Consider the following 27,317-nt stretch of genomic DNA (forward strand, 5'->3'; position numbering starts at 1 on the left):
ACACCTAGCTGCCCAACTCTTTACTTTTCTCAGTCTCATTTCCTCATCTGTGAAATGGAAATGATAATAGCCTCTACCTGCAAGGGTTGTTGTGAATATCAAATGATACACAGAGTGCCTCATAAACCTTAAGAATTTATAGAAAGGTTAAAAAAAAGTTATAGCAAGGCTAGCTATCATTACTTTGTCAAATTTTAAAACTTAAATGTAATACTACATTTTACCCTATTGAATTTTATCTTGTTAAATTCCATTCAATAGCTGTGTTTCTATATTTGCAGTCTGAGTTTGGCTCACATATGTAAAAATCATCCCTTAAATATAATATTCTATTTTTATGCCTTAACAATAAATTTTTGTAATAAAATTGAATGAAATGTAGAATTCAAAGTAATTGACTTAGGTTTTCTAAGTATGGTTGGTTGGTTGGTTTTTAAATAATTTACCTTTATTTAACTTGTTGCCCCGGATTTAATAATAGTCGACATTGAATTGAATATGCAACTAAAAACAATAAAAAAAAGAACAGACTAAAAATCCAGTTAAACACCAAATGCAAATTCTGAAAATCAAGGGCAAGATTAATAAAATTGAAATTTTTAAAAAATGAACTAAAGGATCTGGTTTTTTAGAAAACCAATAAAATAGTTAATTTGATTTTGAAAAAGAAATAAAATTACTATTAACAAAAATGAAATAGGGGAATACACAAACAATGAAAATGAAATTAAAGCAATTATTAGGAGCTATTTTGCCCAATTATATGCCAGTAAAACTGACAATCTAAGTGAAATGATTAATATTTACAAAAATATAGAGTACCCAGACTAGCAGAAGATAAAATAGAATAGTCAAATAACCCTCTTAGAAAAAAGAAATTGGACAAGTCATCAATGAGCAACTAAAATAAAAATCCCTAAGACCAGATGTATTCACAACTAAATTCTATCAAACATTTAATAATTAACCTCAATACCACATAAACTATTTTAAAAAATAGGTAAAGGTAGAGTTCTACCAAATTCCTTTTATGATACAAATACAGTTTTGATACTTTTGGTTTTTAGAGAAAAACAGAGAAAGAAAATTATTATTATTATTATTATTATTATTATTATTATTATTATTGTAGAAATGCTAGCTAAAGCACTAAGACATTATTAACTAAAAAATTTTGCAGCAAGTTTTTCTGATAAAGGTCTCATTTCTCAAATATATTGACAACTGCACCAAATTTGTCACAGGAAGAGCCATTCCCCCAATTGATAAATGGTCAGAGGATATAAACAGGCACTTTTCAGAAGAAGAAACCAAATCTATCAATAGACATATGAAAAAAATGTTCTAAATCACTATTGATTAGAAAAATGAAAATTAAAACAATATCACCTCACACCTATCATATTGACTAACACGACAAAAAAGGAAAATGACTCATGCTGGAGAGAATGTGGAAAAATAGGATGCTAATGTACCATTGGTGGAGGTGTGAACTAGTCTCACCTGGAGAGAGAGAGATTTGGAACTATGCTCAATGGACTATAAAGCTGTGCATATCCTTTGGCACTGGATAATAAAGTCTATATTCCAAAGAGATGAAAGAAAAGAGGAAAGAATTTATTTATATAAAAATATTTATAGCTGCTCTTTTAGAGGTGGTAAAGAATTGGATATTGAGAGGATGCCCCTCAATTGGGGAATGATTGAACAAGTTATGGTATATGATGGAATACTATTGTGTCATGAGAAATGATGAGCAGGACAGTTTGAGAAAAATCTGAGATTATTTATATGGACTCATGCAAAATCAGGTGAACAGAACCAGGAGAAATTGTACACACTAAATGCAATATTGTCAGAATAATTCACTGTGAAACACTTAGTTACTTTGACCCAATGATCTAAGGCAATTCTGTAGGATTCATGATAAAAAAAAAAACACTGCCTACCTCCAAAGAGAGAAGTGAGGAACTCCGAGTGCAGATTGAAGCATACTTTTTAAAGACTTTATTTTTATTGTCTTATTTTGTTTGTTTTGCAGTATGACTAATATGGTTATATATTTTGCATGACCTCACATGCATAGTTGAAATCAAATTGCTTGACTTTGTATAATTTTAAAAAATAAAATAAATTCCACTCAACTTCAAACCTGTCTATATCTTCTTGAATCCTGCCAGCAAGTGTGTTATAATTACCCCTCCAGACTTTGTGCTCTCTGCAAATGTGACAACTATTCATTTATCTGAGTCATGGACCAAAATGTTAAATAGTACAAGATCCAAGCATAATTCCCTGAGACACTTCACTATAGAGTTATTCGGTGATTCCTGTTGTGTCTATCTCTTTGTGACTCCTCGTGGGCTTTTCATGGCAAAGATACCAAAAGATTTGCCATTTCCTTCTCCAGTTCATTTTACAGATGAGGAAACTGAGACAAGGGGGGGGTGTTAAATGATTTATCCACTCACCTTAGACACAAGATAGTTACTAGCTATGTGACCTTGGCCAAGTCACTTAACCCCCACTGCCTTGCAAAAAAAAAATATTGACTTGTCCAGAGTCATACAACTAGAAAGTTTCTGAGGTCATATTTAAACTCAGGAGAAAGAGTCTTCCTGACTTCAGACTCAGCATTCTATCTCCTACACCCTCCTAGTTGCCTCACTTCATTAGAGACTACCTTCCAAATAAACTGCAAGCCATTAGCAAATAAACTCTAGTCATTCAACCAGTCCAGATTTTTATCTAATTATTGAGATCTAGCCCAAATAGTTCTATCCTTTCCCTAGGAATAGAATGAGAAATTTCAACAGATACTTCATTAAAATACAGACAACTTATATCTGGAGCATTTCTTTACTCTAAATAACCCTCTCAAAAACAAAATGATGTTTGTCTGGCATGACTCATTTATGAAAAAGTCACACTGATTCTTTGATCACTGTTTCCTTTTCTAGACATTCACTAGCCAACCCTTTAGTAATATGTTCTGGAATTTTGATAACGATCCAAATCAGGTTCACTGGACTCTAGTATTCAGTTTATTCTCTCTCTCTCACTCTCTCTCTCTCTCTCTGGTGGAAAGTAGGACAATATTTGCTACTTTCTATCTTGAGTTGATTTATTTTGGGAGAGGAATTGCTACAGTAAAGTACTCAAAATTGACTCTACCCATTGCTCAAACTAAGCTGCTTCCTATCAAGAAAATTGCTCTAGATTTTGGTTTCTCTCCAAAGGACATTTTACTAAATTGATTTGAGAGAGAGGCATCCTGATGTAATGTGAAAAACACTGTATTTGGACTTAGGATCACATTGTATTTGAATCTTGGCTTTGCCACTCTCTACCTGTAGAATCTTAAACAAGTATCTTCTCTGAGGCTCAGGTTCCTCATCTGTAAAACTAAATGTACTGTGCTAGATGATTCTTAAGGTACCTTCCAGGTAAAAATTCTTTGATCTTGTAATCTGAGCACCCCTCTGATCTTTCTAGACTAAATTATGCAGTTCCGTTGTTGCTTCCCAATTAGTGATACTCTCCATTTTAATGATGTCTTTACATCAATACCCAAAGCACCCACAATGTTACATTTGATATAAGAACTTTACTATGCAATTCTATACAATTTATCTATTTTTGAAACTTCTAAGTGGCTAAGTGCTGGACCTAGAATCATGAAGACAAGTTCAAATGAAGCCTCAAATACTTAGTAGATCTGTGACCCTGAGCAATCACTCAATCCTCTTTCTGCTTTCGTTTCCTCATCTGTAAAATGGGGATCATGATAAAACTAGCCTCCCAGGGTTGTTGTGAAGAATAAATGAAATATTTGAAAATCACTTTGCACAATGCTAGGGACTTAGTACTATAGAATATATTGTGTGTGTGTGTGTTTGTGTATAATAATTATTATTATTAATCCCAATTTTCTCACCTGTAAAATGGGAATCATAGCAAGTGGTTGTGGGAAAAGATCTTCTACTGGACATCTCTACTTCAATGTATATGGGAATCTCTGACTTAATATATCCAAAATAGAACTCATTTCCCTCAAAATTCTTCTCTTCTCCAAATGTCTCCATTTCAGTCAAAGGCACCATTCTAGTCAGTTTCCCAACCTTGGATTATTTCTGTATCCAGTTACTTGAGGAGTCTGATGTTACCTCCACAACATGCCACCTCTTTTCTTTTATTTCTAGTCAAATGACCACTAGCCATGCTAGTTCAGACCTGGAGTATTAAAAGAATTTTCTTTTTTTTTTTTTCATTTTTTGCAAGACAACAGGGTTAAGTGAATTGCTCAAGGCCACACAACTAGTAAGTATCAAGTGTCTGAACTTAGATTTGAACTCACAACCTCCTGACTCCAGGGTCAGTGCTCTATTCACTGCAACACCTAGATGCCTCTGAAAAAGCTTTCTAATTCATCTTCTTGCATCCATTTTCTTTTCTTTCTAATCCCATTAATACATACGTGCCAAATCGATATTCTTAAAAACAAAGATGTGAATTTTTATCTGATCACTCTACCATCTCAGGGAGTTGGAAAGCAAAGGGAGAGAGAGAATTTGGAACTCCAAACTTTAAAAAAAACACAATCAAATGTTAAAACTTCTTTGTAACATATAACTGGTGGAAATAAATTAAAACATTATATATTTAAAAATAACAAAGATGTGACCACATCACTGACCTTTTCCCCTACACTCAAAAAACTTCTATGGCTCACTATTACCTCTAGGATAAAATAACCTACTTTTCCAGTTTTTCTCTCTTATTACTTCCCTTCATATACTTTCCATTCTGATCAAATCGTCCTTCTGGCTGCTCCTGGCTGCTCCTTACACAGGTTACATCAGTCACTTTCATGAACCTTGGCACAAGTGATCTCCTCCTGTCTTGAATACTCCCTCCCTATCACCTCTTCCTTGGAGACTTCCTAGCTTCCTTCAAAGCAAAGGACCAAATCCTCCATAAGACCTTTCCTAAGACCTCCAGTTCTGAGCTTCACCCAGTAGAACATTAGTTCCCTGGGGATAGGGACTGGTTTGGGTTTGTTTGGATTTTTTGTTGTGTTTTTTTTTTCTCTTTGTATTCTTGACTTTTGCCACCTGCCTGGCTGCACAACAGGAATTAGACATTGAGGGTTCTATAATAAAGATGTCCTATCATTAATCCCCTCATTATTCTTCTCCTAGACAAGAGCCTCCTTGAACATGGGACCATGTCTGTCTTTGTATCTTCTAGTGAGAGGTGAAAAGGTGAAGGAAGTGGGAGGGTTCTGCACAATAGAGCCACCTAATAAAGGTTTGTGCCATTTGTTATTTCACTTTAGCTTCTGTCTTTTCCTATACCAATGCTTTGACGATGGGCTATCTAAAAGGAACAATCTATGCCTGTATTGCTACAGACCAAAGACTTGTTTTTGTTTAAGTTGCACTGTTTCATGACCCCATTGGGGTTTTCCTGGCAAAGATACTGGAATGGTTTGCCATTTCCTAATCCAGCTCATTTTACAAATGAAGAAACTGAGATAAACAGGGTTAAGCAACATGCTTGGGGTTACATAGTTGGTAAGTATCTGAAACTGCATTTGAACTCAGGTCTTCCTGATTCTAGGCCATGTGCTCTTAGCCACTGCTCTACCTAGCTGCTACCAAGTGGAGGACAAATAGACCTTAAAGAAAGTCTTTGACAACCTACTTCCAGCCTCTGGTATTTCTCAAAAAAAAACCCCCAAAAATACTACCTCTGGAGTCAGAAGGCCTAGATTCAAATCTCACTTCTGACATTTACTACCTAAGTGACCTTGGGCAAATCACCTACACACCTTGGGCCTCAGTTCTTATCTAAAAATGGTGGGGGGGAGACATTGGACAAGATGGTCTTTGAGGTTTCTTCCAAAGCAACTTCATCTACAATCCTATGATCCTCTACCTTCTCTATTATCTATCTAAATTCTCCCCATCTTTAAAGTCCCAATTTAAGGACCACCTCTTCCAGTGATTTATTTTTAGCTCACTCTTTTTCTGAACTCCTATTGTGCTTACTAATTATTGCCTGTCTCCACAGCTAGATTAGAACTTTCTGATTCAGTCAATAAACAGTTTTGAATAGCTATTCAGTTCTTTTCCAGACCATCATTACTTCACTAGCTACACTCTCTTCCCTTCCCCAGCTTGACCTTTGGTGAACCAGTTCAACCAGATACTGACTTCTTCTCTTTAGTCCCCTGCCCCCTTATCCTAACCTGATCTTGCTCTGCCAAACATCACTCTTGGATTACTTCCACCACCACCTTCATCCTACTCAAGTGCTGCTGAACAAAGATGAAGAAAATCACAAAACCATGCTAAATGAGTCCACTCCAAATTTATGGTCCCTAATCTCAACTGGGCCCTCTCTGCTAAAAGGCAATCCTTTCATACATTCCCAATTAGCTCACTTTTCCATTCACCTTTTCCAAGTCTTTTTTATATCTCCTCAGATCTCCCTTGGTTCCCTCTTTCCCTGTCCCCTAAACCTTTTCTTTCATAATCTTATCTTATATTTCACTGAAAAATTTCAGGATATAAGTCTGGAATGAATTAGAGGTATCTCTTCTTCCTTCCTCATCTCATGTTAGTAGAATGATACAAACATTTTCAGACACAATTATTAGAACATAAGTTTGTTTTTGCTTGACTATGTTTATTTATAAGGGTGGACTTTAATTGGAGAAGAGGATTGTTCAATAGACTGGAATGAGATGATGGTAAGGCAAAAACAAATAGAAAAGGAAGAAAAGAGTGTCAAAAAATACAGGAAAGAGCAAATGCAACTTCAGAAAAGGACAAAGATGATAAAATAGTGTTAGTATTACCATATTATCTATTTTAGATTCTAGTTTCATAAGCAAGGTTCTTTTTTCTGTCCTTTATATATAGTAATATTCATGCTTGCTGATGACTACCTTCATAATAAAGAAAATTTATTTTGTTTTAAAAAGGGCTTCTTTAGGGACAGCTAGGTGGTGCAGTGGATAGAACCTGAGTTCAATATGCAGTCTTGGACATTAACCCCACTGTTTGGGGGAGATGGGTGGGAGGGAAAGAGAAGGGAAGGAGGCTTACTTTAGTCTGACCCTTCAAGGGAGTTAAAAAAAGATACAATTGGTAGAGCTAAAGGGAATGATCATTACAGTGATGGAGTATAGCCCAAAGCACAAATACTGAAGATGCAATACTGAGCACTGGGAATAACAAGTGGGTCATTTTGATTGAAGCTTAGATCTTCTGAGAAGTATTGTGCAGCCAGCCTGGAAAAATTGTTGTGTGGTAGACCTCTGGGAATCAGATTATGGAGGACTTCAAAGGACTTTTTTTTATATTGAAAATGGGAAGCTTCTTGAGATGTCTACTGACCAGGTTAAAGCTGCACTTTGAAATAACCCTTTGACAGCTGTTTGGAAGTTAGAATGGTGAGAGATTAGATACAGAAGACCAATTAGGAAGCTAATGGTAATTGTCTGGGTGAGAGATGATAAGGATGGTTGTAGTTTGAATAATGAAAAGGGACTGACACAAGAGATGTGGAAGAGGTAGATTTTACAACATCTGACAGCTGATAAGATGTAGGTAATAGGAAGAACAGAGAATGATTCACTCCTAGGTGGGGCAGTGGATAGAGTATCTGGTCCGGGGTCAGGGAGTTCAATTTTGCTCTCAGACACTTATTAGTTGTGTGAACCTGGGCAATCATTTAATCCTGTTTGCCTCAGTTTCCTCTTCAGAAAGGAAATGACAAACCACTCCAGTATCTTTTTCAAGAAAACCCAATGGGGTCACAAAGAGTCATACACAACTGAGTAACAACAGGTTAAAAACCAGGGAGACAGGAAAAATGATGATGCCCTCACTAGGTATAGGGAAGTTAGGAGGGGTGGATTAGGGACAAACCCAAGGAGCTTTGTCATGGACCTGTTAGGTTTGAGATGGCTATAGAATATCCAAGGGGAGGTATAAAGCAGACAGCTGGAGATGAGAGCCTGGAGCTCAAGAGAGAGATGAGAGCTATATATCTGCCTAGAGGTGACAGTTGACTCCATGAGAGCAGGAGAGAAAAGAAACCTGGGACACATTCATAGAAGGCGATAGGATAGGATAAGGACAAAAATCCAACAAAAGAGGGGGCAGCTAGGTGGTTAAGTGGTTAGAGCACTGGCCCTAGAGTCAGGAAGACCTGAGTTCAAATGCAGCCTCAGATGCTTAATACTTACTATTTGTGTAACCTTGGGCCTGTCGCTTTAACCTCAACGACTCACAAAAATAAAAAAAAAAATCCTTCAAAGGAGACTGAGAAAGATTGATTCCCAGAGGTCTACCACATAACAGGGGTCACAAATATTTAGAACAGAGTTTCCAAAAGCAATGAGTGATCAGTATGTGCAAAACTATGGGAAATTCAAGAATATGGGACTGAGAAAGTCCACTGCTGAGAATAGTTTCAGTCAAATGCAGCCTCTTCTTTGAGCATACCCTTCACTGGTTAGCACCCTGTTAGGTTCCATTAAAGGAGGCCCTACTAAAGACCATGTGCCTGGGATATCTTGGAATTTGCCCTGGAAACGCTGACTGCAGAGAGTGAGTGGGGACAGGCTGATCAATCAATAAATATTTATAAAAAGCCTACTATGTTACAAGTTCCCTAGTAGGTACTGAAATGAAGACTGATCCAACAAACCTACATCCTGCTGCCTCAAACAGGACCCCTTCTTAAAAAGAGAAAGAGCTGGGGCAGATCTATTGCCTCTGTTCTCTATACTGCTCTATATCTACTTGGGATTGGGGTGGGGAGGAGAGGATATTTTCAAACTAAGGGATGTGGAATTTGAGGATGAAGCAGAAAAAGAGAGAGAGGAACTATCTTTTATTTACATTTATCAAGGGTTGAACTAAAATAAAAGAAATTTCACTTTTCTTCTGTCATACACCTTCCTCCTGTCATTGAGGAAGTGGGGATCTGGGGAAATTGGATGCAGAATATTGCCTAAATTATCAGCTTGATTTTGACTTACTAAACTTTTTTCTTTTAATAATCTTTGTAACAAGGAGAAATTGCTGTATGGGAGAAGGGATATAATTCTAAATAAAAGCTGTAAGTAAAATTAAGGAAATTGGTTTTCATCTGCAACTGAGAGGACTGAGGTTAGGTTGATTAAACCCCTCCCATGCAGACTATTCCTTATCAAATTCCATTCTGAATGATCAAAGAGGGGGAGGTGGTCTTCTTTAAGTAGGAGAGATCTAATCTTCATTTCCTGAAGTATGAAGGAAAAGACATCTTTCTTAAAAGGAGGGCAACCATACTCTGGTTTCTTCTCAGATCAGATAAATCTTTCACCTTTTAAGAGGAGGGCAACCTCTGCAGTGACCCACCAAGTGAGATGTGGGATGTAAGGAGACGAATGCTACACCTTTCATCAAAGGGCTTTCAGGATTGGGAGCATCAAATGAAATAACATAGGTAAGCTTCTTTGTAAATCTTAAAGCATTATATAAATGTTAGCTATTACTATTGTTGTTATTGTTTTCTCTCTTCCAGGATTATTAGCCCTGTTTAGCAGATGAAAACAAATCAGATTTGAGATTAAATACCTTTCTCAGTAGTCTTCTAGCAGAGAATTGGAGTTCTCTTTTGTTAGCCCTCCCCTTTACCCCTCAGTCAATAGTCTCCTCTGTCCTGGGGTCCACTACCTTTCTGGAGGAGGTCTCCTTCTTTAGGAGGGAAACAGTCAATTGCCTCAAGGTTGGGTAGGGCAGAGATAGAAACACTCCTCCCCTCTGGCATAACTGGCATAACTGGGCAAAGACCCGCCTTGACAAACACCTTAATAGCCTGAGGTTCTTTCTCATTATGAAAGAAACTATGAATGGGAAGAGTCTGGGGGGTTCTCACTGTTACTCTTTGAGGGATTGGGGTGAGTATGGCACGGAGTGGGGTAAAGGGGGTGGGGTCTGGGAGAGGCGTGAGAAAGAATTTATTAGACTTCTGCTTCCACAGAGCCTCTAACTCTTTTCCCTTTCGTTCATTTTTTTTCCTCTCAGGGGATGGTGGGGGAGGGGGACCTCTACAGAAATACTAAACAATCCAGATATGCTGGGCTCGAAGTAGTTAACCAGAAGGGAAGCCAAGCAGGGGGATCCGCTGCTTCTCTTTACTCTCTTCCTCCATGGAAACTTCAAGTCCCTTCAATTATGTCTTTGGAGTCTCCCCAAGACAGCACCAAATCCTCACCCGGTGCGCTTCTCTACACTGACCAGAGGGGGGCAGGCTATCATCGACGGCTACTGCATTGCCAAAGGCCAAGAAAATGTGTGATGCTAAAAGAATAGTCTCTAGGATGAGGGACAAGAGAGGTCAGGGAAGGGGAAAGAGAGATGGAGTAGGCAGTGAGGACGGGAGGAATCGGGAGGAGAGAAAGGGCAGGGAGAGAGGAGAGAGATGGAAGGAGGGGGGGCAGAGGAGGCCAACTGGGGGAGTGGGAAGGGGAGTGGGGAAGACGCAGAAGGGGCGGCTCCGGTCCCCAAGGCCCCCGCGGGAGGATTTTCAGCAGGGCTCAGTGACCGCCCCAGCATCAGACCCCTGAGATCCCGCTCCCCGGGTACCTTCTCTTTGGGGAGCTCTCCTCGCACATCTTGGATCGACTCGTAGATGTTCTCCGAGTGGCCCCCGCCCTGGGGGAGCGGTGGGCCCTGGGAGAGGGGCCGCGGGCAGACCCAGGAGCCTGCCACGCTGCAAGCCTTGTAGGACCCCGAGCTCCCCAGGAGCCCCGCGAGGGGCGCGACTGCGGTCCGAGCCAGGTCGTCGAGGGACTGCGCCGACCTGATGGGGGCCGCGGGCCGGAGGTAGAGGGCGGTCTCGCGGCGCCCGCCCGCGCTGTGGAAGGTGCTGCAGCGGTCCGGGGCGCCGGCCGCCAGCTCCGAGGGGCTCCCGGGGGGTCCGGCCGACGGGGCGGGCAGGAACTTGTAGTCGTAGGCCGGCGGCTGGGGCGGGGGCTCCCGCGGGGAGGCCGGGCGGGGGTCGGGGGAGCCGAGGCGCGGCAGCTCCCGCACGTACTGCGCGGGCAGGTAGAAGGGGCGGCCGCCGGGCTCCGGCCTCACATGCCACCAGTGCTCAGTGCTCCGCCGCAGCAGCCGGTAGCGCTCGTCGGGCTGGATGCGGATGCGCCGCCCGTCCTTGCCAGTGTACTCGAAGGCATGCTCCACCAGCACGTACTGCTCTCCGGGCTCTGCCACGCTCTGCATCCCGGCCAAGCCGGGGCCGTCGGGGCTCTGCCGCTACCCTGCGGAGAGGGACGGGCGCGTCAGGGGCAGCGGGCAGAAGGGGGGCCGTCCTGGCGCGTCCCGATCCTCGGGGTGCGGGCCCTTTGGGGCAGGGCTGGCACCGGCGCCCCAGATTTAGACGGGAGCAGCCCCGCCCCAAGGGAAGCGAAGCCCCCCTCCCCGCGGGCACCTGTGGAACACCTGGGCAGGACAGCCGCGGCAGGAGCCAGGGAGGCGAGCCCCAGTTCTGCCCTGCTCCGCCCGCCTGCAGCGCCGACTCCAGGGAAACCGGTTCTCTCGGTTTCTCATCCCGGGGCGGCGGCTCGACGGCATCACCGTCCACATGAACCCCGAGCCCGGGCCCGCCCCGAGAAGGCCCGCCTCGGGTCACCACCGGGTGGCAGGACCCTAGAAGGCGGCCCTTGGGGATCCGGCTCGCCCGCAAAGCATCAGAGAACGGTTAAGCTCTGAACTGTGCGGAGGCCCTAGCTGGTGTTCCAGCAGCCTAAGTCAGATAGTGAATGAGTGAAAAGGTGGATTCTTTAGGAAAAGGTTTATTTCATCAGGGACAATTTTAGGGCACCTGCGATGGAGAATACCATCTGTATCCAAAGAAAGAACTGTGGAGTTTAAACAAAGACCAAAGGCCAAAATTTTGAAAAAAATATTATGTAATTTTGCTCTCTTACATTTTATTTTTTCCTTAAGGATATGATTTCTCTCTCAACACATTCAATTTGGATCAATGTATACCGTGGAAACAATGTAAAGACTGACAAATTGCCTTCTGTGGGAGGTGGGGGGAGGAAAGTAAGATTGAGGGGGAAAATTGTAAAATTCAAAAAAGAATTCAAAAAAAGGAGGGATTTCGACCCCCCCCACCCCTCCCTGTTACCTGAGTGCAGGAACAATCTCTGTCAAAAGAAGAAAGATGGCCAGACATGGAACCCTTTTCATGCTGTTGCCCATGGAAGTGCCCATCTAGATCCCCCTCCTCCAAAGCTGGGCAGTCCCATGCCACAGACAAGAGGCTGGAACAGAACCTTGACTTGAGGAGAAGGGAGGAAGACCAGGGGAGAGGGAGAGAGGGAGATCCTGACATCCTGGGGTTGCTGTTACCCTTTCCTTTGTAGGCCATGAGTCAATGTCAGAGACTGAAAAAGTCTCAGCCCCTCTGGGTTATGCACTGACCACACCTTTTCCTGCCCAACCAAGGTGGCTCCGTACTGACGGGCTGGGCAGACAGAATGAGGGAATGTTGAATGAGGGAATATCTCCACTCCCCAGAACTTTCCTCCTCAACCTTCCTTTAGTGAGGGATTTTATGGTAAACAGAGGCACAGAGTGGGAAGGGAACAAAGTCAGACTTAGCCAGCAGGGGGACCAAACAAGTCCTGCTTCAGAGTCCCAGGTCTTTTCCTCCTCTCCCCTCCTCCCCATCTCCCTCTGTATCCAACTGAAACTTACTTGAAAAGGGTTGTCCACTTTGGGGGCCCATGAGCTGGACTGAGAAGAGTTTCAGAGGTGACTGGTTCAAAAGAAAGTCAGACTTCTGACATCTGGGCAGATCAGTCTGATGTGGGAATCTTTGGATGTTGAGGTTGGGGTCTAGAAGGGACAGGAAAGGTAAGGTAAGGAAAGGATAGAGGTGCCCCTCATCCTAAGCAAAAACTTCAGGATAATGAGCAACACCTCCCCCAAAGTTATAGCCTGGGAAAAAGGAAAAACCCCAGCAGTTGAGATGCCTCCCTCCCCTTCCTGTGCTTGCTGGCCTCCCTCCCTCTTCATCTCCAGGACAGGTCTGGAGCTTAGATTATGGTGATGACAAGGGGGACACCCTAGATCCAGAACTTTAGGGGCCTGCTTTCCCTTAGAGATGCACTGGAGGTTGGGCCCGACCAACTAGACTCAAAATGTCTGAGGGAAGGGGATACAGGAATTAAAGGAGAGGGAGAGGGACAACATTGAGCTAGGGGAGCTAGGACTCTGGGAAAGAAGTTTAAGAGACTTAAAGTGAGAACCCAGCTTTTTTCCTCCCTCTAGCTTATTGGCCTGTGGATGGGGAAGGGGAGCTACATATGGTCACGAAGTTGCAGGAGAGAAGGGTAAAATCTTGGTGCTCCCGTCACTCCTTGCCAGCTGGGTCATTGAGGGTGGGGGGAACTGGGCTGAAATCAAAAGGCAGAACTTCCAACCCAACCCCCTTACCCAGTCCTGCTCCCTCAGGCTCCAGGGGTGGGGAGCCCCAAGGGACTTGCCAGTTAGACACTGGGATGGCACCAAAACACTTAAAATTGAAAGCTCTCATGCATAAGAGAATAACATATTTTGCATCTAATTTAAAGTCAAATCAGGCATTTCCTTAAATCCTGGCTCCCCTTTTAGCTATCTTCTTAGCACTCATTCTCCTGATGCCCACCACAGGGCCTCATCTTAGAATTTCCTAGTCTTTCTAAGGCAGCGTGGGCTTGGGAGGGAAAATTGGTTCGTTTCCAGTTCATTGTGTGACACAGGGAGACAGCTCCCTAGTCTGGGGGTGGGGGAGAGCAAGGGTGTGAGCAATCTGGATGTGAGTTTAGGTGATGGCCATTAGAGATGGAGGGGGTACAGAAGAGAGCTCGTGGGGCGGAGCTGGGGGGAAGCCCCCCGCTGGCTCCTGTGCTAAAGAAACTAGAACTAGATCCCAGGAGGAGCCAAGGAGGATGAGTTTCCCAAAGGTTGGATCGCCTAAGAGCTACTGAGCAGATGAGATGAGTAAGTCTCACCGCTCCTCACCTCCCTTCCCCCTTCTCCCCACCCCCAGCGAGCTAGAAGCCATGGGCAGCGATCAGGCGGGACCCATGGGCCAGGTTCAGGGGAAGCTGGGGTCCAGGTTCGGCGTCCCCTCCACTTTCCCTGTCTGTCTTCCCACCCACCCACACAGCCTGTCGCACCCGTCCCTTTCACTCCACTCCCTCTCCTCTTCCTCTTAAACCCTCACCCCCCCCACACACCCCGTCCTCTGCTACCCCACTTCGTCCTTCCCGGTCTCGCATCTCAGCGGGCTCAGGGAGCTGCGGAGTCCGACTCGAGACCTCAGCCTTACCTCCGAGGGCTCGGAGCTCCCGGGGAGCTGTTGCCCCGAGCCTGGCGCGACTTGGGGTCCCAAAGTGGTTCTTGGGGCTGCGCCTCCTCTTCCTCTCCGGTCCGGAGAAGGATCCTCCCGCTCCCCGCCAACACCCCCACCCCCCAAGCTGTCCTGCGGGGTCCCAGGGCTCACCTGGACTCCCGGCCGAGGGCGGGCTGGCTGGCTGCCTCCCTTTCTTTCTCACTGGCTCACTCCCTCGTTTCCTGTTGAACAATCTAGAGAGTGGAGCCACCGGGGGAGAGCGCCCAGCAAACTTCCTCCCAAACTGGGGACTGCGGCTGCCGGGAGAGACAATCCCCGGCGTCCCTGCTTCCTGTCCCCGCTGGGCCAGCCCGCCCGGCCTGAGCCGCAGCCACACCTGGGCTTTGCCCCAGAAGTGAGCAGAAAGAAGGGAAAGGCTTGGTGCCTCAGCTGAGGATGAACACACACACACACACACACACACACACACACACACACACACACACACACACACACACCCCATAGTCTTCTCCATCCCCTTCTTCCATCCAGAGCCTCTCCTAATCATAGTTCCAGAAGCTGGGGGGTTCTATCCACTGTGTTCTCGTACTTTCTCCAAATACTAAGAATTGCATTCGAAGGTTTGCAAAGTTTTTAATAATTAATAATAAAGACAGTAGCTGTAATAATAAGCTACCATTTAGATATTATATTTGTAATAGCTCTTTAAAGTTTACAAAGTACTTTACATAGGCTGCTACCTCATTTAATTCCCTTACACTATCGAATTTAAGCTCCAGATAATTCTCTGAGCAACAGTTCTATCCCCTTTACAGATGGAAAAACTGAGGCTCAGAAAGATTAAGGGACTTTGCCTGTGGTAATGCAGCTAAGGTTAGAGGAGATGTTTAATTGCCTCATGTTTATTGACTTCAGGTCAAGTATGGTTTCTGCTGTCCTGGCCCTTAAGCCTTATTAGGGTCTCCCTCTGGTAAGATGAAATTCCCTCCCCACTTTTAAAAAAAGACTATCCGGGCAGGTAGGTGGTGCAGTGGATAGAGCACTGGCCCTGGAGTCAGGAGTACATGAGTTCAAATCCGGCTTCAGGCTCTTAATGATGACCTAGCTGTGTGACCTTGGGCAAGTCACTTACCCCCCCCCCAATCACAAGTATCTCCTTGTTCACTTTGGAATGAATGGAAACATGCAGTGTTTTATAGTAACAACTCTAGTCCCCTGTTCACTAAGCAGCTTACACTTTGTTTTCAAAAACAGCAATTTTAGGTAGTGCCAGTAACATTATCCTTACTTTACAGATGAGGAAACAGAAATATAGAAAGATTAAGTGATTTGCCTGGGGCCACACAGTGTGTCAGAGTTGGGATAAGAACCTAGATCTTCTGAATCCAAGTTTTGATAGAATGATTGCTTTTTTCCCCCCCTGGAATTTATTGATATTTTAATTTATTTTTTCAATGACATGTTACGGGTAGCTTATCAACATTCATTCATTTGCAAATTTATGTTACACATTTTTATACCATCTTCCCTTCCCTCCCCACTTCCCCTTGGCAGGGAACAGTCTGGTAAAAGTTGTATATGTACATTTGTGTTTAACATATTTACATATTAGTCATTTTGTGAGGAAGAATTAAGGGGAAAGAAAACCATGAGATAGGAAGGAAAACATAAGAGAAATTTTAAAAAACTGAACATAGTTGTACATTCAAATTCTGTGGTTTGTTTCTTTTTTCCCCCTGGATGTGAATGGCATCGTCCATAACAGGTCTCCTAGGGTCTTAGGTCTCTGAAACTGCTGAGAAGAGCTGCATTGATCATAGTTAATCAATTCACAATGTTGTTAATGTTCTCTTGGTTCTTCTCCCTTTGCTCAGCATCAGTTCATGTAATTTTTTCCATGTTTCTCTTAAGTCTAACCACTGATGGTTTTTTATAGAACAATAGTATTCCATAATATTCATATACCATAACGTGTTCAGTCATTCTCCAATTGTGAGCATCCCCTCAATTTCCAATTCATTGCCACTATAAAAAGAACTGCTATAAATCTTTTTAGATAGAATGATTTCTTTCTTCGAATTATAATTAATGCCAGTCAATCTTTTTGATTTGGAAAAAGCAGCAGCCTTCAAGTTAGAGACACTAGATTAAAATCTCAGCACTAATACTGACCACCTGTTACTCTGGACAACTCATCTAACCTGTCTGGGTTTCAGTTTTCTCCAGTGCAAAGTGAAGGGTTTGTTTTAGGTGATCTCTAAACTTTCTCTACCAGCTCCTAATCCTATAATCCTGTTGGAGTCCTGAGCTGCCTACAAACTGGGTGGTAAGGGACCAGGTTCCTTTGCAGGAATGTGCTCTGGCCCATTTTATAGTCTCCTTTTCCCACTCATGCTAGCACTCCCTACCCCCATAATTCCTCAGGGTCCAGAAACTTTGGAGTTGGATTCAATTCAGTAATTTATTAAGTTCCCTCTATGTTGTAGGGGGCTGGGAACACTAAGACAAAAAGGAAATAGTATTTAGAGGCTGGTGTGGTGATGTTCAGGGTCATGCAATCATTCCCTCATCCTTACTCTTCTATTGGTTTTCTAGGATAAAAAAAGAAAAAATATATTAAAATTAAAAAAAAAACAACAACAAAAACCTCCCTTCACTCTAAAGCGGTATCAAAGGATCTGTAATTCTTTTGATCTTTTTGTTAGCTCAGAACTCCCAGCCAAAGACAGTGCTTCTGGAAAAGCATTTTTGTGTTAGAGTAGTTAGCACTTGTTTACAAAGACAAAGCAAATGTTGAAAATAAAGAAAGATAAACTCTTCTCTAGACTGGAAGAAAAGATTTTAGATTATCAAGGAGAAGTTCAAGGGGGAAAAGGAAATATATATCAATCTAATAATCCTGGGTAGGAGAATTACAGTGACACTGTCTTGGTCCTGACCCACCTTGTCCTTGATTGACCTCAACAGCCTCAGTTCCAGCATCCCAACTAACCCCTTTCTTTGTTGTGACTGCCTCTGACTAATGGTCTCCTGGCTCCACAGGGCTCCTTAGAGCTTCCTCTTCTCTTACTCCAGGTCCCATCAGGAGTTGGGTTTCTCTTTGAGTCTGTCTCTGGACTCAGTTTGAGTTCCTCTTTGAATCTACTTTTTAGACACAATGAAGTGAATGACCTTTTTTTTTCTTTTGCAAGGCAAATGGGGTTAAGTGGCTTGCCCAAGGCCACACAGCTAGGTAATTATTAAGTGTCTGAGACCAGATTTGAACCCAGGTACTCCTGACTCCAAGGCCAGTGCTTTATCTGCTACGCGACCTAGCCGCCCCAGTGAGTGACCTTTTAAAGGTCACTATGAGGCATGATCTATCCTTCATCCTATTTGGTTTCTTCCTTTCTGATTCCCTCAGGGAATTAGTTTGAACCTCATAACCTCTAGTGTGGATACATTGACAGTTAAATGCCCCATTTCAGCTCCTTTTCTTTCTTTTTTTTTTTTGGCAAGGCACACAAATAGGTAATTATCAAGTATTTGAGGTCGGATTTGAACTCAGGTCCTCTTGATCCCAAGGCCTGTGCTCTATCTACTGTGCTACCCCTCAGTTCCTTTTCCTATGAATAGCTCTTGAATTTCCAAAGAACACTCCCTTAAGTTCTTTCTCCAGTTAAAGATTTGCTGTCCCCGGCAAGTCAACTTAATGTTCCCATGGCAAAATCCAGTCCCAAATTCTAGATTTTTAGTTTGAGAAGGTTCAAACATTGTCTTTTCATATACAAAATCTTGTACAAAAGGGGTCTCAGAAAAGTCTGCAATTCTACTCACAAAGAAAAAGCCTTTATATTAAAAATCTACATTTTCATCCTTGTTACACAGCACTCCCCTTCTCATACTCAGGTCCAATCAAACTGGTCTTTTTGTTCCTCATGGTACTCCATCTCTCATCTCCAGGACTTCGTACAAACTGTCCCTTATAACTAGAATGCTTTCTCTTCTTAGTTTCCTTCAAGATTCAGACTCAGTCATCATGACTTTCCTGACCACTTTCCTCCCGGCAGTTAATGCTCTTCTTCTTTCACCTTATATTTATTTTGTTGTTGTTCAGTAGTGTGTAACTCTTCTGACTCTTCTTGTCTTCACTTGGGACTTTCTTGACAAAGATATTGAATAGTTTTTCACTTCCTTAGCTCATTGTCACTAGGGGTTTCCTCTTCCAGACTGGTATTTTTTTTAATTAGGTAAAAGAGGCCATCTTTGTATCATCTTTTTCTTACCTAAACTATTAACTGAATGGGCATTGCCTCAGTCAAACTGAGACCTGTTAAAGATCTTTGCTTAGGAAGGCCGAGGTCTCCCACTACATTCAGGGTCATCTTCAGTTGTTCTGATCCATTTCTAGTCACTGAAATCAATCCAGTTCACTTGCATGTCATGACATCACATCCCTGATATCATGGTCCTCTGAGAGTGAAGGACAAACAGTAACAGTTCATTGTACAGATGAGGAAACTAAAACAAGTAACTTTTCCAGGGTTATACAATTCTAAGTGTCTGAGGCCAGATTTGAACTTAGGAAGGAGTGTCATCCTTAATGCAGGCCTGGTACTCTATCCATTGTGCCATCCAACCACGCCAACTATTTTGTGTATGGCAGCAAATAGATTTGTTGCCTCTGTTGGATAATTTGTAAGCTCTTCGAGGTGAGGGAGTTTCACTTTTGAATGAGTCCTGGGTGTTTAGTACAGTGCTTGCTGCAAAGAAATTGTTTAAGAAAAGTTTTTTGAGTAATGGGAGTCTGCAGAGAGTAGCTCTTTCCTTCTTAGGGTTCATTTTGAGGTAAAAATGAGAAAGAGGACTTCCTCTGTTGGTGAAAGAATCTTAGAGTAACAAGTGATATCTAGGCCAAGGAACCCTGACTTCCAAAACAGAGAGGTCTCTGTAATGTCTCCAGATCTTTACCCACTTCATCCAGATCCCCTACAGGGTACAGTCATTCAGACCCTCTCCCTAGCTGCGCTGGTATCAAATCTCCATATATAGTTATGAAGTGTTTTAATGAAAAGATAGATGAGACACCCAATCATAACAAACCTCTTTAGGGGAAAGGATCTGGAAAGCAAGCATTGTCTTAGGGACTTCTCCACCACCCCCCCCCCCCCCCCCCCCCCGCCCAGCTTGTGAGTGAGGAATTTTAAATTTAAAGTTAAATCTTAGGGAAAAGAAAATGGATGTTTCAGATGAAATCACCCAAACTCCACATATTCTCCACCCCACCCCCACCTTGTTAACTAGGCAAGGGGTACTGTAGTGGTGGGAAGAGAGCCTTCACTGATGAATGGATTGGGTGAAAGCCTTACTGAGGCAGAGGTAAAACAGTACTGATTCATATTTCTTTTTTCCCCGTTCCCATTGTATTTCTCTTTGTCCCCAAGGATGTCAATCTGGTCCTTCAGGGAGGAATTAGGGCAGAAATACTGTGCAGGATCAGAGGATAATAGCAATAACTAGGAAGATGCCCATCCCTACTCCAAGCTTCCAGTACACAGACACCCTGATATTCATCAAGAAAAGCATTTAAGAGCTTGGAGCAGATTATTTGTCTAGCCACAGTCCCCACTTCTCCCAGCCTGGATAGACAGAGAGGAACTAGGCAGAGGAAGCAGGGTCAGTCTATTCAGTTCTCATCAGGAGAATAAAACTCTTTCCCCCACTCTTACTCATCTTCCTCAAACCAGGACGGACCACTTCCATGTTCAGAAATTCTAGGGCCCTTAGGTTAAAGAACCATCCCAGATGGCAAGGGTGGGGAAGGGACTAGTGACTAGTAATCTTTGAAATTTATCTTTACTAGCTGGTAGTGGACTCCATCCTTACCCTTCCCCAAAACACACTACTGGTAGGCAAAACATTCCCCCACCAATGTCTGTTAAACAATTTTGGAAATAAGACTGGGTAAAGGAGCCTTCTGACCACCTATCTGTTCTTGTCAGTTTATTGCCTCCAGGGACCCATGATCTTAAAGATGTCTCTATCCATGTGGGTAATAACCTTCTTATACTTCAATCTGATCAATTCTGAACAGAATCTCTAATTCAGTCCTACCACTGACTCACCCAATGCATTAGAGGAGACTTTCCTCTGGTTAGGGTAGAACTTGGGGGCGGGGATAGGGGATAGTGGGTGGTTCTAACATGTAAACAGATAAGCATGTACATGATAAATCAAAGAGAGCACTAATAACTTAGGGGATCAAGAAAGGCTTCCCCTAGATGACACAAAGGATGCATATATCCAAAAAGCGAGGAGTGCTGAATCTGGTAAATAGGCCAGTTTGACTGAAACATAGTTCATGAAGGGGAGCAGTGGAGAATAAATCTGGGATCAGGCATAGGATTGGGGAAGGAAGATCAGAAGTAGACAGAACTAAGTTGAGCTATTTGATCCCAACAATATTTTGATTCTAGCAATAAGGGCACATTAAAGATTTTGGCAACTGAGCCTATAGAGACAGTTCTAATAGTCCAAGAGAGGTTAATGACTCTATGAGGATGCTGGCTTTTCAAATAGAGATTTCTGGGAAAGACATTGCCAGTGGAACTGGAAGACTTTCTCATTTGCCTGAAGCCCAATCTTGGAAGCCAATGTTATCACTGTGAACCTGACTCACTGCCTCCACAGCCCTGTCATCTGCCTCAGAACCTACTCTCTCCCCCATTTAACATGCTATATATAAATGTTAGCAATTATTATAAAGGGTAGCATGGCACAGTAGAAATAGCTAACATTTATCTAAGGATTGCCAAGTCTTTACAGATGAGATATTGGAGTTCTGCAGCAATTCTGACAGGTAAGTGCTGGTTAATCACATTTTATAGGAACTGAATGAAGCTGAGGGACATTAAGGACTTGCCCAGGGTTACACAGCTGGCAAGTGGTTGAGGCCAGATTTTATCCTACATCATAAAAGCTTCCAATCAGGGAAACCTGGATGCCAATCTTGTCTGATACTTCCTTTGTGACTTTGGGACAATTTGTGCTTTCTCAACTCATTTTCTCTAAAGTGCTTATACAGACTGAGGGAAGCACTTTGCAAACGATGTGCTTTATTCTGTTGTTACTGCTTTTGTCCTTCATTCTTGAATAAGACCATGACTTCAGGGAAGGTGATGCCATGACAAGCACAGATCTGAGTGAAGGGGTGGGGGTGGGGGTGCTGTGCTAAGTCACCAGTCTCACTTTGGGTCCTCCAGAGTCATCTGGGTCCAGTGACCAGATATTATTCAGAACTGGAGGTGGCTGTGAATGGGAGGTTGGCAGGATTAAATGACTTGTCCAAAGTCACACAGCTAGTAAGTCTAGAGGCTGGATTTGAACTCTCATTCTCCTGACTCCAAGGTCAGTGCTCTATCCACTGAGTCACCTAGCTATGTGAATGAATGAAAAAACATTAAGAACTTACTTTGTGCCAAGGGATGACAATGGTAACACGGAAGACAGACACATCATGAGACAGGTCCAGAGGTTCTCAGAGTGCACTAGTGGAGGGAATGGGGGAAAGGGAATGAGTATTTACATAGGGCCTCCTATGTAACTGCACTGATAAGTGATTTTTTTTTTTAATAAATATCTCATTTGATCCTCACAACCCTGTTACAGAAATGAGGCAGAGGTAAAGTTACCTTGCTCAGGCTCACACAGCTTATTATAACGCTGGATTCACACTTGGGTCTACCAGATTCTAGATTCAAACAAATTCATCCACTGGGTCACCAGCCACTTTCAGAGGTCTCAGGTGACATTTGTAGGTTAGATGAACCTGTAAGGGCCTGGAGGACTTGAGGCAATGGCATTTCACCCTAAGAAACAGCTGGGGACTCCCATCTCATCCAGCAATCTGAATGATTGTAGGGGGCTCACAGCTGAGAGAAGGGGCAGAATGACTGGAGCACCTTCATGGATATTCTAATTACGACTGTTATACCCAGTCAATGAGGACAAAGATTTACAACTGGATGAGACATTATTTCAAGGATGAGGAAACAGATCCCCAGAGTTTAGGTGATTTGGCCAAGGTCACATAGGAGACAAAATCTGGGCTTCAGCTGAATTCCTGTCCTGATGGTTCTTGAATTTGATCTTTGCTCATTTTTAATGGTACCTAAGTTTTCCTTTCCATGGCTCTCATTTTCTTTCCTGTTACCCCACCACCACCACCAAATTCCACTTAGGAAAGGATGTGGTAAATTCTTCCACACTTCTGTGAATGCAATGCATATCATTTTTCCAAGGGATATTTTTTTGTCCAAGCAGCTAAAGCTTTAAACCAAAGAAGACCCTTGAAGGTAGGATGGGAGTTCAAATCTCCTTCAGCTGAATGGAGAACTTTTCCTGGACCCTCTCCAGTGTTTTCAATGCAGTGACTGGACATGGCCATGGAGTTTGGGTTACTGCTGCTTCCTTTAATGACATAGGCCTCACTGTCCTCTGTCCAATCATCAGGGACATCAGTTTTCATCAGAGGGAGGAGATGGAAGGGCCAACTCCTTCCTTCTACAAAGTTGACTCTGGGAGTCTGAGGCAGATCTGGCAATTTGGATGATCAAGTCTTGAGTGCAATATCTTCCAGATGAGCAGCAGTAGTTAGTAAGTACATTTAAAATTTTTCTTAAATTTATTTAAGGCAATGGCTTGCCCAAGGTCACACAGCTAGGTAATTATTAAGTATCTGAGGCTGGATTTAAACTCAAGGCCTCCTGAGTCCAGGGTTGGTGTTCTATCCACTGTGCCATCTAGCTACCCCACTAGTAAGTACATTTGATGCAAATCCCTTCTCAGAGAGAGAGTCCCATTCACAAGAAATGCTTTATTGTACAAAATAAAATTAAAAACACAAATCCACATGGGCACCATTTGGAATCTACTTTGCTTTCAGTTTGGGCCATACAGGGAATAAAATCAACACCTGTTAAAACAGAAGTAGATTTTGGGGGCTAATTTGGGAGGGGTAAAAACAAAAGCAAAGAAATCCAGAGATGGCAGTGATGAGGGGGCAGGGGCACATTTGGAAAGGATACATGCATACTCTTTATCCCCAATACACACATAGACAGACGGACAGACATAGACACTCGGGATCAATCAACTGGGAAAATGGACAATTAAGGCTTAAAATGAACTGTGATCATAGTCTGGGTGGATCTTGCTTTAGGTGACACAATTACAGTTCAAAAAGGCTAGAGAGGGCCTGGGTACTTGGCTGTCTGCAGGCAGCAACAGGGAGCAGTGATGAAGCCTCCATCCACTGGCTGGGCCAGGCAGCTGACTCAGCTTAGTCTGCTCAAGCAGTTACCTTTTGGGGTGGGGGCAGGGGAACATCCCTGTGTTAGTAATAATGGCCACCTTGCCTCAAATGTCATGGTGTGCCCTTAATCTGCAGGTATCAAGGCTGAGTAAGGAACCCTAGCAATGGAGTGTTCTGCAGTGGGCCATGCCAGCTGTTGGATGAGAACAGATGAGTCATCTGAAACCCAGGGATGAGCACCTCATTTGTTTGAAGAGGAAAAAACTGTATACTCCTCCCTCCCATTAATGCTAGTTCTGTTAATAGACAAGTTTATAGTCTCTTATAATGCCTCTCTAATGAATGAGTTGAAAAATGTCTCATAAAATAATGGCTTCATATAAAGATGAGATTAAATTTCCCTTTAAACACAAGGTTTGTTGCAGGAGATGTCTGGGTGGTCCCCTACCCAGCCTCTCATGGGGTCAGCTAGAGACAGGCATAGGCCAAGGCAGAGGCTGCTGCTGCTGTTCAAATTTGTGGCCAGCTGAAGAAGCCACTGTTGCAGCACCTTAGGGTCTGGAAGCCCCGCAGCTGGGAGGATGGCTGGTGCCCAAGGTCAAGCATCCCAGTTGCCTGTGACAAGAGGCAAGCAGCCTATGGTTGCTCCTGCCTGGCTGTGCCATCTCTGACCCTCCCAATGTGAGGCTGTCTCCTGGAGATGAGGAGGATGACACCGGGTGATGTTCCTAAAGAACAAGGAAGGTGGAAAGTGCTTTTAGTGCTAGTTTTGAGTCATTTTGTGGTGGTCTCTAGTTGGGACCAGGCTCCAGGCTGAGAAGGCAGATGAGGCAGTCCAGAGCTCCCCCCCACCCCAAAGAAGGGAGCCAGGATTCTCAGTTGTGAGGTGAGATGAGAAAGGAAAAAGAGCACACATCTCCCTGGGCCCTGATTCCACCACCAGGCACTCTGGGATATTTGGCACAATGTTCTCAAAAGGCCTTCAGCAGGGCCCTTCAGGACACACAGCAGGCATCCAGACTCTGCGCACGGTTGCACCCCTTCTTCTTGGTTGGTTTACTGCATTCCCGCTCCATCATGAGGGGCATTGGTTATTTTGGGTGGTCTGGGCAGAGTTCAAATATAAAAAATATTTTACTCACTCAAAGGGAGGAAAAGAAAAAGTAAACCTTAGAAAACTAGAACTTTTAATTAGTAATGCAGAATTTAGAATGTCCATTAAGTCTTGTTTCCACAGTGGATGCCAGTGGCTGACTTGGGGGAGGCGAGGTGAGGTGAAGTGAAGGCCCCTGAAAAGGGAGACTGGGAAAGGTCGGTACCTGATTAGTGCAAATAGAGGCACCAGAGTCTAGGAGTGTTCTATGGCAGCACAAGCTTCTCATGTCCTGAATGTGAACTGATCATTGCTTCTTTTGATTTTCTAGGGTGCTCACAAGCCAGGGTCTGGACAGGTGGGTGACTCCTACCAGTAACATGGGTGAACCTCCAGACAGTGCTGAGGAGGGGAGGGAGGAAATGGATGATGGGTTTTCCACCTTCAATCTACACATGCTGTCCCTGATGGAAATTCATTTGAATGTTAAACCCATGTCTTCTTTTTTTCTGGTGGCCTGAGGTAGAGAAGCCCACAAGGCTGATGGCAAATGGTTAGGTATAAAGACTTCGCTCCTGATACTTCTTTCTGCGGGCACAACGGGGACATCCACTCTTCATCAAGGGTTGGCAGCTACTATGGAAGACAGTTTTGCACTCTCTGCACCTGAGAGGGAAAAGAAATAACAGTGTGAATGTGGTCCAAGTAACCTCTGTGGGACCCCCAATTCAGTCTCTGGGGCCACTGGGCAGGGGTTCTGGATCTAGAGAGCTGACCTAAGCCCTGAAAACACCCCCAAATGGCAGGCCCCAGATAACTGAGTGGACTTTTATATCTTAGGTAGGAGGCCCTAAAATATTCAGGGGCTGACTTTTTCCTTCCTGAGCAAGGAAATCCACGAATGACTAATACAAACTGAAGGTTCTGTCTGGGTTGGGGAGGGGAAGGGCACAGTTGTCACTTACCGTGTTGTGGTATCAAACTCAAAAGGGAAGATGATGCCATTGTGGTGGCAGATTTGGCAGATGAAGCCCCGCTGGGTACACAGGTCACAGTGATAGACATGCTGGGAAGCAAACTGGATCAGATCCTGCAGGAATCCCTCAAAACTCCCCTCAGCAATCTGCCAGAAGGAAGCATCAAGGAAAATTCTGCCATGACAGCTGTATACATGGATTGTGGTCCTGTCCCCCTGAGTTTGTCTTTGTGTGGCTGACCATGGGAGAGGGGTGATGACAGAGAGGGGAGATTGAGTTTCCTACTTTCAACTAACATTTTTTCCCTCTCCCTACATTCCAATATTCATTTAAGATGGGACAAAAAGTGAAAGGAGGGTGAAATAGTTCATATGCACATACTAATGGGCCCAGTCTCTATTACAATTCCATGTATTTGGGACTGTGTTATTGCCCTCTGCAGGAAAGTGTGGAGACTCACTAGGGCAGCCTTCAGTCCTAGACAGACAATAGGCTTTTACTGTCCCACAGATTAGTAGTGCCAGGATACTTTCCCCATTTCTCTATTCATTTCCCCCCTCCCCCCACCCCAAGAATGGACTTGCAAGCTTTGTGGAACAGGGGCTGAATTCTTACCTGCTGAAGGTCAGCAACACTATACTTGTGAGGAGACTCTAAGAGATAGTTTCGGTGGTTGAGGCTTCAGAGAAAACATAAGAGAGGATGGTTAGTGCTACTTCCCTGGAACCAAAACTCATGTTTCAGGGGTAGAAAAGGAAACTGGTTTAGATACTAACCAAACTTTGGCTTGCACAACACAGATGGCTACAGATCCTCTACAGGGTTACATCCTGAGGAACAGAGGAAACACCTGGGGCAGCCACTGCCTTGGTGCACAAATCTCATTAATCTCATTGTGGGAAAGGGAGGGAAGGAGGGTCAGGGTCCAAGTGGAGAAAACTAAATCTTTTATGTCTTGAGAAATTTAGGCTTGATATCCTGCATGTCACTCTTCAAGGGTTCCTTTTAACATCTGGAAGAAGGATGGTGTGAAGCAGCTAAGGGTGCTTAGTCAGAACTTCCAAATGCTGTGTACTTCATATATAAGTGTGTATGTAAATATATGTGTGCGTGTGTGTGACTGCTTTTCCTTGTCCTCTTCCCAGGGACACTCTCAAAACTATACAACACACACACACACACACACACACACACACACACACACACACACACACACCTCTTAAAACTGTTCACAAAGGGGTTACTTGTGAAGCTTGGAGATTTCCACAAGAGCCAGAGGTCATTGTCAGGAACACAGATACTGTCACTAACTTGAGTGCAATGACTTTTCCCAAGTAAACTTCCAGCTTTACTAGGAACAGGAAGCTGCTCTTTATCACTAGCAGGAAGACAATGAATGTGAATTGTAGCCTACCCCAGTGTCCCAAAGGAAGGGGTGGGAGTTGTATTTGGACAGAGTGCTATCTCTCTCCCATCAGTGCATCTTGTCCCATTGTTTTGGAAACTGGGATCTAGCATGAGCAGAAGGTCCTTCCCCAGG

General features: G+C 43.6%; 2 protein-coding genes and 1 long non-coding RNA gene across 5 annotated transcripts in view; 1 reads left to right on the plus strand and 2 right to left on the minus strand.

Moving 5' to 3' along the window:
- Positions 1 to 14,732, minus strand: part of ARHGAP27 (Rho GTPase activating protein 27) — a 60,580-nt gene extending 45,848 nt beyond the window's left edge. Inside the window, exons 1-3 of one of the 2 annotated variants that reach the window (XM_074224377.1) lie at positions 14,566 to 14,732; positions 12,774 to 12,914; positions 10,650 to 11,326 (exon numbers count right to left, since the gene is read on the minus strand). In XM_074224377.1, the coding sequence (XP_074080478.1) occupies positions 10,650 to 11,288 (639 nt within the window). In that variant the 5' untranslated portion in view covers positions 11,289 to 11,326; positions 12,774 to 12,914; positions 14,566 to 14,732. Of the gene's footprint in view, positions 1 to 10,649; positions 11,327 to 12,773; positions 12,915 to 14,391; positions 14,494 to 14,565 lie in introns of those variants that run through there. The other variant, XM_074224378.1, reaches the window with a different exon arrangement.
- On the plus strand, positions 13,699 to 26,993 carry LOC141513991 (uncharacterized). Its single transcript, XR_012475920.1, has 2 exons — positions 13,699 to 14,060; positions 22,906 to 26,993. It is a non-coding gene; the product is annotated as an uncharacterized LOC141513991 (long non-coding RNA).
- The window catches only part of PLEKHM1 (pleckstrin homology and RUN domain containing M1), a 37,405-nt gene continuing 32,218 nt past the window's right edge, over positions 22,131 to 27,317 (minus strand). For both annotated transcript variants that reach the window (XM_074224375.1, XM_074224376.1), the window contains exons 10-12: positions 26,393 to 26,456; positions 25,766 to 25,923; positions 22,131 to 25,466 (exon numbers count right to left, since the gene is read on the minus strand). In XM_074224375.1, coding sequence (XP_074080476.1) covers positions 25,355 to 25,466; positions 25,766 to 25,923; positions 26,393 to 26,456 — 334 coding nt within the window. In that variant the 3' untranslated portion in view covers positions 22,131 to 25,354. The remainder of the gene's footprint in view (positions 25,467 to 25,765; positions 25,924 to 26,392; positions 26,457 to 27,317) is intronic.

This window comes from Macrotis lagotis, chromosome 2 (genome assembly GCF_037893015.1).
Source record: "Macrotis lagotis isolate mMagLag1 chromosome 2, bilby.v1.9.chrom.fasta, whole genome shotgun sequence".
Classification (NCBI taxonomy): domain Eukaryota; kingdom Metazoa; phylum Chordata; class Mammalia; order Peramelemorphia; family Peramelidae; genus Macrotis; species Macrotis lagotis.